This window comes from Rhinopithecus roxellana, chromosome 13, assembly GCF_007565055.1.
Source record: "Rhinopithecus roxellana isolate Shanxi Qingling chromosome 13, ASM756505v1, whole genome shotgun sequence".
NCBI lineage: Eukaryota > Metazoa > Chordata > Mammalia > Primates > Cercopithecidae > Rhinopithecus > Rhinopithecus roxellana.
Genome location: NC_044561.1, coordinates 113,522,060 through 113,535,179, shown reverse-complemented (window position 1 = coordinate 113,535,179; position 13,120 = coordinate 113,522,060). Strand labels below are relative to the sequence as shown.

The 13,120-nt window shown below is 39.7% G+C and overlaps 1 protein-coding gene across 1 annotated transcript in view; it reads right to left on the bottom strand.

Moving 5' to 3' along the window:
* TOP1 (DNA topoisomerase I) overlaps nt 1-13,120 on the bottom strand; it is a 96,656-nt gene that overhangs the window by 44,862 nt on the left and 38,674 nt on the right. The window contains exons 4-5 of the mRNA XM_010375951.1: nt 3,239-3,362; nt 1,904-1,959 (exon numbers count right to left, since the gene is read on the bottom strand). Of these exons, the coding sequence (XP_010374253.1) occupies nt 1,904-1,959; nt 3,239-3,362 (180 nt within the window). The remainder of the gene's footprint in view (nt 1-1,903; nt 1,960-3,238; nt 3,363-13,120) is intronic.

The window sequence follows — 13,120 nt, the reverse complement described above, 5'->3', positions numbered from 1 at the left end:
TTACAACAAAAGAAGGGCATGTGTTAAACCAGAATAAACAGAAGGCATCCTATGCCAAATCTATTCATTGTTCAATGTCCTAACTTAGGTTTACTTTATATACAGAAGAGTGTCTCACTACTATTTGTTAAGATCTTACCTTCAAAATATAAATATAAAAAGACAATCCTTTGAGACAACCATCTTGAACCAAAACAAAGAAGGAACAAGTAAAAAATACCATAGAGCCCAACAATCACTGCCCCCCAAGGGATCCTCCGTGGCCTGGCACATCTCTTCAGAACCTCATTGCCTTAACTCAGTACAAGCATTGGCCTCCTTACATGTAGCTGGCCCCTGTGGAGGGATCCAAGGATTAAGAATCCAGACTCCACTACAAAGTATATTCACAGGGTTTCAAGAGTACCTCCAACCAAAAAAAGCATACTGGGTCCCCCTGCTTGTGATAGAATTTGAATGTTTAAAGAACTTACTTTAGCACACTAACCAAATGCCAGCTTCTACAGCTGTTCCCCCTCCTGCCTGAATACTGACATAGACCCTAGGGTCCAGAAGGAAAGAAAGCCTATCATTTACCCAACTAGTTAAGTAAATGCTAGATCCTAATTTTGTCACACTGAAGACAAAAACATGTGGGAAGGGTTATTAGGTCTGAAGGAAGAAGTCCTAAAACAATTTAGCAGAAAACTGTATTCCAGTGAAGCATCTGGATTCTTTACAAAGACATACACAGAAGCCAGCAAGGAGTCCAACAAAGTGAACATAGAGACCACTGCCTCAAAGAAGGCTGTGTTCCTAATTTTCTAACCCAAAAAGTCTGAAAATGAACTCACAACTACACATCAAGTCCAAAAAGTTTATTCATATCAGTTTAATAAAAATCCAAGGCAGTCTCTCGGCAGAGATTAGCCCAGCAGTGCTTCGGTCACTTTATCTGAGAAATCAAAATTCCTAGGGCAGCTTGCAGCTCTAATGCTTCTTGAATTTTATTATTCTGCATTCCTAGACCAATTATGAAACACGCCTGAAGAGGGCACCTGCTTCTCCTTGTCTAAAGGACCCAGAGTACCAGGCACAACTGTCAAAAACTTTAACAAATGAAACTGGAAGTTCAAAGATTCAAGGAAGCAAAACTCTCAAAGTGTTTTGTCCTAGTCAATAATGCAAATATTTCCAACTATTTCTAATAAATCCATTCTGTCATTCAGTGAAGTGAGAATATGTAACAATAAACATCTAGTTGTTTCGAAACTAGAGGGGAACTTTTGGGCTTATTTTAGGAAATTGAGGATGAGGAAAACAAAATTATAAAGGTAAAAGCAGTATAGGAAGTAACCTCTAGATTGTGTGCATTTTCCTCTCCTTCTAGAAAAGAGATAACATAATTCTACCCAAATCTACACTCATCCCTAACATGTAGGTCAAATGATCTTTTATATATAAGTCTCCTAATATTACTAAGGACGAATTCAGACTAAGCAATTTTTCAGAAAACTCCATAATCACTACTGAATATGAAGTTCCTTTTTAGAGAAATGAAAATGTTCTGGAATTAGTGAAGAGGCTGTAATACCTTGTGAATATACTAAAAGAAAAACAGTACACTGTATACCATTAAAAGACAAATTTTGGGATATGCAAATCTCAATTTTTAAAAATCTCTCCTGTCAACCTTCTCTACTCGAAATAACCTTCTGGAAAATGTGCTGGTCAGTCTCACTAAATGGCACTGTAGAAAGGCTCAGGTTGGCTTATACCAAGTCTTCTCACTGCTGAGTTTCTGGGAACCATCAAGATGGCCAGGTCAGTGTGTTTTGGGTAAACTCAGACAACATTACAACACAGGCAGCTGGCCTGCTGCCCACCCGGAGAAAGGGAAGCCCACGCAGCAGCAAAGTCTTACCTAGAGAAGCCATTTTCCTTCTCCTTCTTTATTTTTGCATCCCCAGAGGCTCGAACCTGAAAAGTCAAACAACAGTAACTAGTACCTTGAAAGGACTAAATCTGAAGAAACCTCTTTTTGAGAATATATAGCATCAAGTCTTGGGACGTTATGATCACAGGCTGGCTCTTATGTTAGCAAAACTGAACAGATGAACTAAAGGTCCTGACATTTTCCAACACTCGTTTTTAACAATTCTTCTGGGTGAAACTGTCCAACTCACTGAGAAAGGTTTCCCTTCAAAATGGCAGCTTTTTACCTTTAAGTGATGGCAGGTCTCTTTTCCCCAATAAGTATGTTCTACTACTCAAGAAGTTGCCATTGGCAGTGCAGAGAGGAAACAAAAGCAAAAACCAACCAAACAAAACATATGGGCCAGATGTGATGGCTCATGCCTATAATCCAAACACTTTGAGAGGATGAGGTGGGAGGACTGCTTGAGGCCAGGAGTTCGAGACTAGCCTCGCCAACATAGTGAGACCCCTGTCTTTATTTAAAAACAAACAAACAAACAAAAAACTGTATGCCCTGCCTTCTCTGACTTCGGCAAAGTATACTTATGACCCCCTCCCCTTCAACTTCCTGCTTTGTAGATTCGTCAGAAACTTTATCTTTCAAAAAAAATCTTCATATATACACACAAAGGGATACACACATACACACAGATATACACAGAGTATCTCTAGAAGGATACAAAACATAATCAGTATAGCGATTGCCTCTGAGAAGGATGGGAGACAATGAGTCAGTGGTGAAGAGATGTCTTCTTCACCATATTCCTTATTTCATAGTATCTGAATTTACCAAGTACAAAAATTACTTTTTCAAAGCTAAAATAAAAACAATCTCTTTTTAAAACTATACAGAGTACTATTCATTCTCAGCCGGGTGAGCCTAGTCATTTTTAGAAGGCTTGTACTGGTTATGTTGGAACCAAAAGCCACAAAGGGCACCAGCATCACTAAATTTTCACTCGGGAAGAATCTTTAATGAACAGAAGACCAACAAGGCATTAGGCCTTCTCCCAAAAACAATTAATTTTCCCTAATGCATTCTCAATGTATCCACTGGCAACATAAAAAAAAAAAAGGTAATGATATGGACAGATCTGCTACTGTGAGACATATGGTGATAAAAGGCTTAGTTTTTATAGTTTAAAGTTTGCTCTGAATTCTCCTGACAAGAGACCTTTCACTCCAAGGCCAAGGGATCTTACTATGCAGTGCAGAGAGCTGCTTTTAAAGGTAAACAAAAATGCATCCACGTCCCTTCCTCCCCCACTAGAAAACTCTGTACCTTTTCCTCTTTTCGTTTTTCCTTGTCTCTGTCTTTGTGTTTGTCTTTATGCTTTTCTGAGCTTCCATCTTTGTGTTTGGTCTTCTCCTTCTCTTTGTGTTTCTTTTCAGAATCTTTATGTTCACTGTAAAAAGTTAAGTCACAAAGTGTTACCCAGAGTAGGGACCACAAGGATTCGTTTCACAAGATATCCTAAGATAACATGAACCATGGAAACTTACAGTACTTAAACAGTACCGACAGAAGGTTCAAGTAGAGGGTCTTGGTTACATCGGACTTTATCTTGTTTGATGTTTTTATTTTTGCAAAGAACAGAAACCATCATTCTAGACACACCAGGACATTTTTTTAAAAGTGACTAAGAATACACAGCCAGCCCTGTGTATTTCTGCAACGTTCTACCAGCACAAAAACAATGAAAGCTCCCACTTCAGCATTCATATCTGATGTGAGGAGGTTTCACCAAGAAAGTGTTTGGTGGCTTTGTGTCAGACTTGAAACATATCACACATGTAGCCAAGCCAGGGTTTATGAAGTGAACAGCCCAATACAGTGGATATTTCCTTCTAGTTTTAACTAGTCAAGTTAGTCACTTCTAGATGGGACTTATGTTAGTCCTTTCCTCACAATAAGAAAAGACCCATCTGAAAGCAAGGGCATAGGAACATTCTTTAATTAAAGGTTAAAAAAGCAAAATATGACATTATAAGGCAAGAACCACAAAATTGTGCATAGCTTCTTACCCTGGGATCAAGCTCCTGGAAATTTCTCTTAGGGAAATAACATTACATATAAAGATGTTTATTTTGGTGCTTCCCTTAAACAAACAAACAAAAAAAAAACAAAAACGAACAAACAAATCCCAAAATTGGATACAACCTAACAAGTGGGGAAACTGTAACATATTAAATTATTTAACTGTTAAGCTATAATTTGAGTACCACAAATACATTTTGAAAGGTTTATGACAGAAAAAGGAATATAATAAAATAACTGCAACTATGTAAAAACATGCATGTGGTCAAAGACTAAAGAAGCAATAAGTAAAAACCACAAGTTGTAGTTTAAGGTGACAGAACGCTATTATTTTTCAGTACACTGGGACAGGCAGTTAAGGAGCCTTGCTTACTGCACTAACCAACGCACAGGAAAAAAAGACTTCATCAGCAATGAGCTCATTAGGCTATGTCCATCCCATGAAGTTTGTTCTGAAGGGACACTTGACTACAGCAGAAGATCATAAAGGGAGAAACAAATGATGGCATGCAGTTAGGCAGAGCAACAAAATCCAGATTGGGAGAACATCTGCTATTACACACTGCACACAAAAGTAGCTACAACTTGAAAAAGGTATTTGAGTGATGAATAAGCAGAAACTTTAAGAAATCTAGCCAGGGAGAAACAGGATACACTATAGGTTAGGAAAGACTCAAGTACTGAAATAGATGGAAAAACACAACAACGCCCACTTTCCCTTGCTTACATATTTCTCCTTCTATATTGCGCTCATTAGACTGTTATTTACATGTGACACACATTTAAATAACAAGTCTCCATAGGAGGAAAATTCTTTTTAACTCATGAGAACAGAGCTTGTGCATAGTTACAAAATTTCTCTACCATGCTTTTTGTTCTTGGAATTAATATGATGTTCCTCTAACTCAATGTGTTCTCATAATCTGTGTTTTTTACCAAAATGCAATGTTTTATTTAAAAATGTATCCCTTACTTTGTTTAAAAAAAAACAAAAAAAAGTCTTCCAATTGCATTAGCACTCTTATTATCTGTTCTCATTAACTTCTCCAAGCTTTAGAATGAATGGTCAAAGAGCAAGGTTGCTGAGATTATAATTGATTCTTCAGGAGTTACTGTATATATAATCACAGGCACTTGGTTTTTATACTACCAGCAAAATGTTTGAGCTTACCATTCCATTATAAAAGCATGGTAGTTTTGTTTTATTAAGCATCAACTGTAAGAGGGTATGTAAGTCATCTATACAAAGTTCTGCCTAAAAGCAAAAAATCTGGGAACAACTGCATCTATAATATTGATGGACGAATATACTGCCTCCCCTTGCCCTGCCAACTATAGCGGGGGAGGGGACAGCAAAACAAAATTCTACTTTCTAAGCAAGCATTGTACTTGGTATTTTCACATACATTATTTCATTCAATTCTCACAACACTCCTGTGAGGCCAGTTTTATTATCTATCCCCTTATGCTCACACAAACAGGAGACAGTTGTTAAAAGACTTACTCAAAGTTGCAATGTTAAAAGCAAAGTTGGAATTTAAATTTAATATTTCCACCTCCAAGTTCAGAGCAGCCTCCACTACATATCAATACCTTTATATTTCCACTAAATTGATACCTACTGCTTAAGGTAGACTGGTGTTAAAAAACAGCCATGGTGAGTCTGAAGACTTGCTGTAAGGTCCTAGCTTTATTTTACCATCAAGCAGAAACTTTCTAGATTAAAGATGTTTGGATACCTGAAAGGATAAACACCTTTGGGGTTGCTTGTTGTTTTGTTTGTTTGTTTTTGTCTTTCCATGAAACTATAAATGGCTAATTCAGGAATCTGAATTCAGGAACACTCCATCTTCCGTTAAGTTCCACCTTTCCCTGACCCATTCTCTTTCTCAATGAAAGCATTTCTTAGAATGTTAGCCAATTTCACTAGAAAACTGGCTTTCTGAGCCTTTTGGTAATCACAGCATAGGTACCTACAAGTGTACATGTGGCCCTGCAGTTTTCAGCTTTGGTGTACATTATCACACCAAACAGAGATCAGGGAAAAGGAATCAACAAATGACAAGGCAAATGAGACATCTGCCAGGAAGCCAAAAGTCAGTGATATTTCCTCTGCCTGCTAACCAGAGAGAAATGTATATAGGAAATTCAAAGTTCCTGCTAGAGAAGTAAACCTCTTTGCAGGTCAAAATTAATCACAAAAACCAGAATGGGATGAAGCTATCATCCTGACTTTCCAAAGGAAGCCAAGTCTCCTCTACTCCTGTTTAGGTATAAGAGCAGATTTGGATTTTTATACTAGCTGACCTCAGATGATTCAGGGTTAAGGACAGCTTCTGTTACAGGGCATCATATAGAAGACTGCTAGAAATTTGGGTTTATAGAGCTCCACTAGGCTTCTGAATACAATGTGCTCATCCCTACTTGTTAGGTGCTGTTACTGTCCCTGCCTCCACAAATAGAGAGCAGAGTGTCTGGGAGCCCAACCTGGCTTCCATAACCCCAAACCGGCAGGAGTTCTGGCAAACAGCAAACCCCACTGCAAGTCTTTCCTAGGAATGCACCTGAAGGAAGTAGCAAAGGTACTGGGGAATAAGTCCTATGATACAGAAGCATGTCCAGGGCTGTGCCAGGAAAGTCAGAAACAGGATTTGGCCAGCAAATAAAATGGAGTCAATGTGGGGTCAGTCAGGCTGACGCATCCTTCTGAGATTTTCTAACACGTATGTCTTTTTCCAAAAGACGTAGGACATGTTTGACTTTCAAGGTAGCTAAAGAACTGCACTTTTCTCATTAGCCGTGAAATGATGGAAATTCTGACCAGTGCAGAAAGTTCATTTGCTGGCTGCCTGTTTTAAGAGATAAAATACTATGTTATCTTCATACTGAACCTGCTACTTTTCCATACAAAACAGACACAATATGTCAAAATAACAAAAGAGCTTTAAAAGTACAATTGAAGGCTATAATATTAGCCAGTTTAGAGGTTGAAAAACAGCTGATTAATTACTGAAGAAACTTCAGTAGGGCTAAATTAGAAAAATGCTGGACACCTGAAAGGGTTGTCTTTTTGGTCTCTTCCCCCCCCCCCCCCCCCCCACCTCCCATTTTCTCTTTTAAGAGTAGAAGAAAGGCTTAATATCAACCATAGGAAGGAACCCGAAGGTCAGACAAACATATTTTAAGAGTAAGTTTAGTCTGGGATATGCTGAAGGACAAAAATACAGACAGTAGCAGTTCTAGATACTTCTGTAATGGTCACACTTATGGATGAAATATGAATTTACCCCATGGGCAGGAGGAACTCTGAAAGAGAAAACAATCAATTATTGGCAATGCATAGATCTTGACTTCTTGGTTCATAGTTTTGCATCTGTATGGGGTAAGATTCCAACACACTAGCAGGGACTAGAAAAGCAAAAGTCAATGCTAAAGAGAACAAATGGAAAGATCCAAACCCACTTTTCCAGAGTGTTCATGCCATGTGTTATGCTTCAATTGGCTGAATTCCACTAAAGAAAAAAATAACCTGTGGTGTGGTGGCTCACACCTGTAATCCTAGCACTTTAGGAGGCTGAGGTAGGCATATCACCTGAGGTCAGGAGTTTGAGACCACCCTGGGCAACATGGTGAAATCCCATTTCTACTAAAAATACAAAAATTAGCTGGGCATGGTGGTGCATGCCTGTAATCCCAGCTACTCGGGAGGCTGAGGCAGGAGAATCGCTTGAACCAGGGAGTTGGAGACTGCAGTGAGCCGAGATCACATGACTGCACTCCAGCCTGGCGACAGAGTGAGACTCTGTCTCAAAAAATTTTTTTTAGAATTAAAAAAGAAAGAAAAAATAACCTACACTATTTTTAAAGTGATGACAGCAAAACCTTTGGTCTATGATAATTGCTGGAGCTAAGCAGACCACAGAAAAGGGTGACCAGGGTCTCTCTAAGACACTTATATAGAAGAGTGGGAGAAAGGGTGCAAGTAGGGAGCCAGTAGGGAAAAATGTTTCCCTTCTGGCAAAGCATTGTTTCTCTAGGAAAAAAGACCACCACTACCACAACAAAATATTGATATTCTGGAAAGCTAGAATGTTGGCTATGGGAAACTATTTAAAATCTGTCCTCCATCCCCCATAAAAGTATTTAACAGATACTTGAGTAGCACCCAGTGCCAGGCACATTTAATGTCGGTAACAAAACTCAGGTAAGTACTGGTATCTCCAATTCACAGATGTGGAAACTGAAGCACAGAGAAGTTAAGTAACTCACCCAAGGAACTACCTTTAATGAAAGAAATAGGATTTAAACTCAGGCAGTCCGGCTCCAGAGTCATGCACTTGACTACTCTGTTACTTCCCAAACAAAGCAAAAAAAAAAAAAAGCACTGTTAAAAGTAGAAGGAGCCTCCATATATTCTGAGAAAAGGACTTAGCCACTCATAGCCCAGCTACCTGTCTACTTCTCAAGGCAGCAGACCTCTGCAGGTCACATGAAGTTGGATCGTGGGGATTCCTGTGAGACAGCACAGAGAGCTTCAAAGTCTTGGTTTAGGAGGGAAACTCATGACCCTTTCAAGGATAGTAAGACAGTTAAAGCTTAAATGATGTTTGTAAAATTAAATATTTAAGTAACTTCAAAAGTTCCCTTTGGGAAAAGAGCGCAGTTTCTGAAATTAGCCAGTTTCCAAAAGGCACTAAGAAACAAGGGTTCCTTAATGTCCATCATCATTATACACTACAATGCCGATTATACATCATTAAACAAAATCACAAGGACTCTAGTATTTTATATTATAGAAGTATCAAAACTTCAAGGTAAATGTAATTTCCTAGAAATTATTTAATCCTTTGTTTTCAGGCTAGAGAGGATAAAAGAATGTGCCCAAAGATGGCAAAACCGATACCCATTCTAACTCCCATTCCTCCCTTAAGTTCTTTGTCTCTATTAATAGTGTAAACAGCCTCCCAGTTATCCAAGATAGTAACCCTTTTTCTCAGATCCTTCACGTCATTTATGGCTAAGTCCTATTTGCTCAACTATTTCCAATGGCTTCTTGCTCAACTCAGAATCGAGTCCCAACATTTCCCCCTCACCTTTTTAGTTAGCGTAAGTAAAAGTCCCAACTTTTTGAAATGGCATTTAATGGTTTTGCCTCAAGTCACTTTTTTGGGTCTCATTTTCTACTATTCCACCCTGTGTAACCCACCTAACTAGATTCCTCCCAGAACAAAGCATATACTACAATGCCTCTACGTTTTGCTTATGTTTTTCTTTCTAACCATTACTCTCCCTTAGCAAAATTTTAACCATCTTTGAATGGCTAGCTCAAATGCTGTCTCCACCATGAAATCTTAAAAACAATGATGATGGCTCACTATAATAGGGATAAATATAATACTGAAAATATCAGGGCTCCAAATGGAATGCTATCAGTAACTACTGAATTACATTCAACTACCAGACTCAACAGCTCCAATTTATCTGCATGATATTATACTAGGCTTTGTGGTAATTATCATCATCACCATCATTATCTCAATTATTTAGTATGTTGCAGTTCCCAAAGAGCTATCATGTGCATAAACAAACTTGAAAGCTTGACAAAGCAGGTACTGTTATCAACTCCTGATCAAAATGGAAAATGAGACCCAGAGAAATTAAGCAGCTTGGATCACGACACATAGCTTATAAACGACAGAACCTGGTCTCTTAACTTTCATCTTAGTGTGCTATTCAATATATCACACTGACTCCCACGTGAACGGTGGTGATACTGAGTTTCCTCATTTCTAAACTGTTCAATCTTCTCTGACTATGTAAGTTATCCATTTCCCCTAGACAGGCTGATATAGTGATGTGTAGACAAAGGGAGGGCTCTGGCAAACCACTCACACAGAAAGCAGCATACGTCTCTTTTAAATTTTATTAATTTCAGAAAAATCTCCCCTAATCTGAGAACTGGATGCTTAAATCAAGTGCATATTCCCAAAATTCTACACGTTCTCAATTACAGTTCAGGTAGGATTTGGAACTGAAAGGAAAGCAGAAGCCAAAAGCATCCTTATTCTCAGATGTTTCTCACACTGACAGTACAGAATAGCACTGCCAATATGGCTGGAAAAGTACTTCCCTTGCTATTTCACAGCAGTTTTCTGTCTTCCCTTGCTTTCCACAAATTTGTCACTCCAGTGTGAATGCCAGGTTTAAAATTGGCAAGAGATGCACAGAGTCAAAAACTAAGAGGAGGAATTTCATTTCACACGATTCTCTTATTTTCTAAAATCAGGCCCCCTCTCCTAAATTGCTTTTAATAATATTCTGTTTATATAAGAGATCTAGTATTAAAGATACACAATGGATAAGAATGCAACTCTTTAAGAAAGGTAGCTTGTGAGACCCTACAAGCCACGTAATTCCTTGGCATCTAGAAGAGTATTCCTTTTGAGATTATTTATGTATTTTTTAAAAGAGGGACGGCCATGATGGCTAACGCCTGTAACCCCAACACTATGGGGTGCCAATGTGGGAGACCAGAAGTTCCAGACCAGCCTGGGTAACACAGCAAGACTGCCATCTCTACTAAAAACAAAAAAGTTAATTACCCAAGCATGGTGGTACATGCCTATTGTCCCAGCTATTCAAGAGGCTGAGGCAGGAAGACCCCTTGGGCCCAGGGAGGCTGCAGTGAGCTATAATCACACCACCGCACCCCGGCCTAGGAGTCAATGAGACCCTGACTCCAAAAACAAAAGAAAAAGGACCTGAAGAGCAGAAAGAAGCAGTGTCAAGAGGTAAGTGATGATTGATGAAATTATTTTTTAACTTTGGTGTGAGCTGTTCTTGTGATGTTACAAGCCAGACAAGAGAAAGACAGAGATGAAGTTTTCATAGGTTCAGAATTTGATGAGATTAATACTTTCAGTGCCAAAGATTTTAGGGATTTGGGGACAAAGAGAGATAATGGCAGTGCCTGAGATGATCTGACATTTTTAAACCTGAGCTGCCTACCATACGCATACAAGTAAGGGGTGCTTGTATTTAAACAGACAGTTTGGCTACAAAACTAAACTAACTCTTTTTACAGAGGGAGGTATTTTTCACTGGAAGGAATAATGTAGTGGGGACTCAGGATCCTTGGTCTCACATCCTCTTCTTTCTGCTACCACATCACTATGGTTGAGCATGTGACCTCAGACTCCTGTCCACACAAAGAGGAGACAAGATGAAATGATTCTTAATACCTGCTCCCCTGTTTTGCACCTTGCATGAGGACAATAAAGAGGAAACCAAATGGCATCTCCTGGGATGTGGATCCATAGCCCCATTCTGTTTCTGCAGAAAGGCTACTCTCCCACTCCAAGTCTTCAGTATTGCTACTGCACAGGAAAGTAAGATGCCTCCTGGACTTGGGTCCTAAGTGTAGCCTGATGACAAATGATTGGTGTTAATATCTAGCAGAGAAGGAAGGGACACAGAAACACTTGTTTTCTCATAACAAATGGCCACAAAATTAACTACAATTGATAAGCAAGGATTGGAATAAATGAAAGCATTTTGGAACAGAACATGCTACATCCTAATTATTCTGGGGTTCAGATGTGATTACATAATCCTGAAGATTTCTTTAATCTGCTACAGAAGAAATCGAAGAAACCCTAAACTATTAAAAACATCAGAGATACTTTAAAAGGATCACAGTGTATATAAAATTTTACTGGAGGCTGGGTGTGCTGGCTCAAGCCTGTAATCCCAGCACTTTGGGAGGCCAAGGCAGGAGGATCATAAGGTCAGGAGTTCGAGACCACCCTGACCAATATGGTGAAACCCCATCTCTAGTAAAAATACAAAAATTAGCTTGGCGTGGTGGTAGGCACCTGTAATCCCAGCTACTCGGGAGGCTGAGGCAGGAGAATCGCTTGAACCCAGGAGATGGAGGTTGCAGTGAGCCGAGATCACACCACTGCACTCCAGCCTGGGCAACACAGCGAGACTCCGTCTCAAAAAAAATTAAAAAATAAAATAAAATAATTTTACTGAAATATAACCAATATCCTTGCTTTGTTGCAAAGAGGTACTGTGTCAGTAGACATCAAAACAGGGAAGTACTTAAAAGTCTGCTTACGGTCGGGTGCGGTGGCTCAAGCCTGTAATCCCAGCACTTTGGGAGGCCGAGACGGGCGGATCACGAGGTCGGGAGATCGAGACCATCCTGACTAACACGGTGAAACCCCGTCTACTAAAAAATACAAAAAAACTAGCCGGGCGAGATGGTGGGCGTCTGTGGTCCCAGCTACTAGGGAGGCTGAGGCAGGAGAATGGCGTGAACCCGGGAGGCGGAGCTTGCAGTGAGCCGAGATCCGGCCACTGCACTCCAGCCTGGGCGACAGAGCGAGACTCCGTCTCAAAAAAAAAAAAAGTCTGCTTACAACAGATTATCTGATTAAACTGTTAAAATTTACACACGTGAATAAGAGACCAAGGGCTAGATTTAGTCATGTCATATGTAAACAGAAACTCGGGCCAGGTTTTTCCAATAGCTCTTGGCGAAAAGGCTAGCATTTTTATAGGAATGAAGAAAGTATTAAAAGGCACAAAAGTGGCTGGACGCGGTGGCTTACGCCTATAATCCCAACACTTTGCGAGGCCAAGGCAGGCGGATCACGAGGTCAGGAGATCGAGACCATACTGGCTAACACGGTGAAATCCCATCTCTACTAAAAACATAAAAAATTAGGGAGGTGTGGTGGTGGGCGCCTGTAGTTCCAGCTACTTGGGAGGCTGAGGCAGGAGAATGGTGTGAACCCAGGAGGTGGAGGTTGCACTGAACCGAGATCATGTCACTGCACTCCAGCCTGGGCAACAGAGCGAGACTCTGTCTCAAAAAAAAGGGGGGGGGGGCACAAAAGCACATATAACAAATTATTGAATTTGCCTACAATATGATCTTGGAAAAGTATGCTTTTAAATAGATGTAAAAGTGTCATCTCTGCACATCTGTAGAGCAGTTCACAACTGAAGAGCTTCTGTATTTATTTACTCCCATGGTTCCCCTGTGAAGCATGTATCAAGATGAAGATGAAGAAACTGAGTTGAAGAAGGTTAGGTAACCTAGTCAAGATCACATGA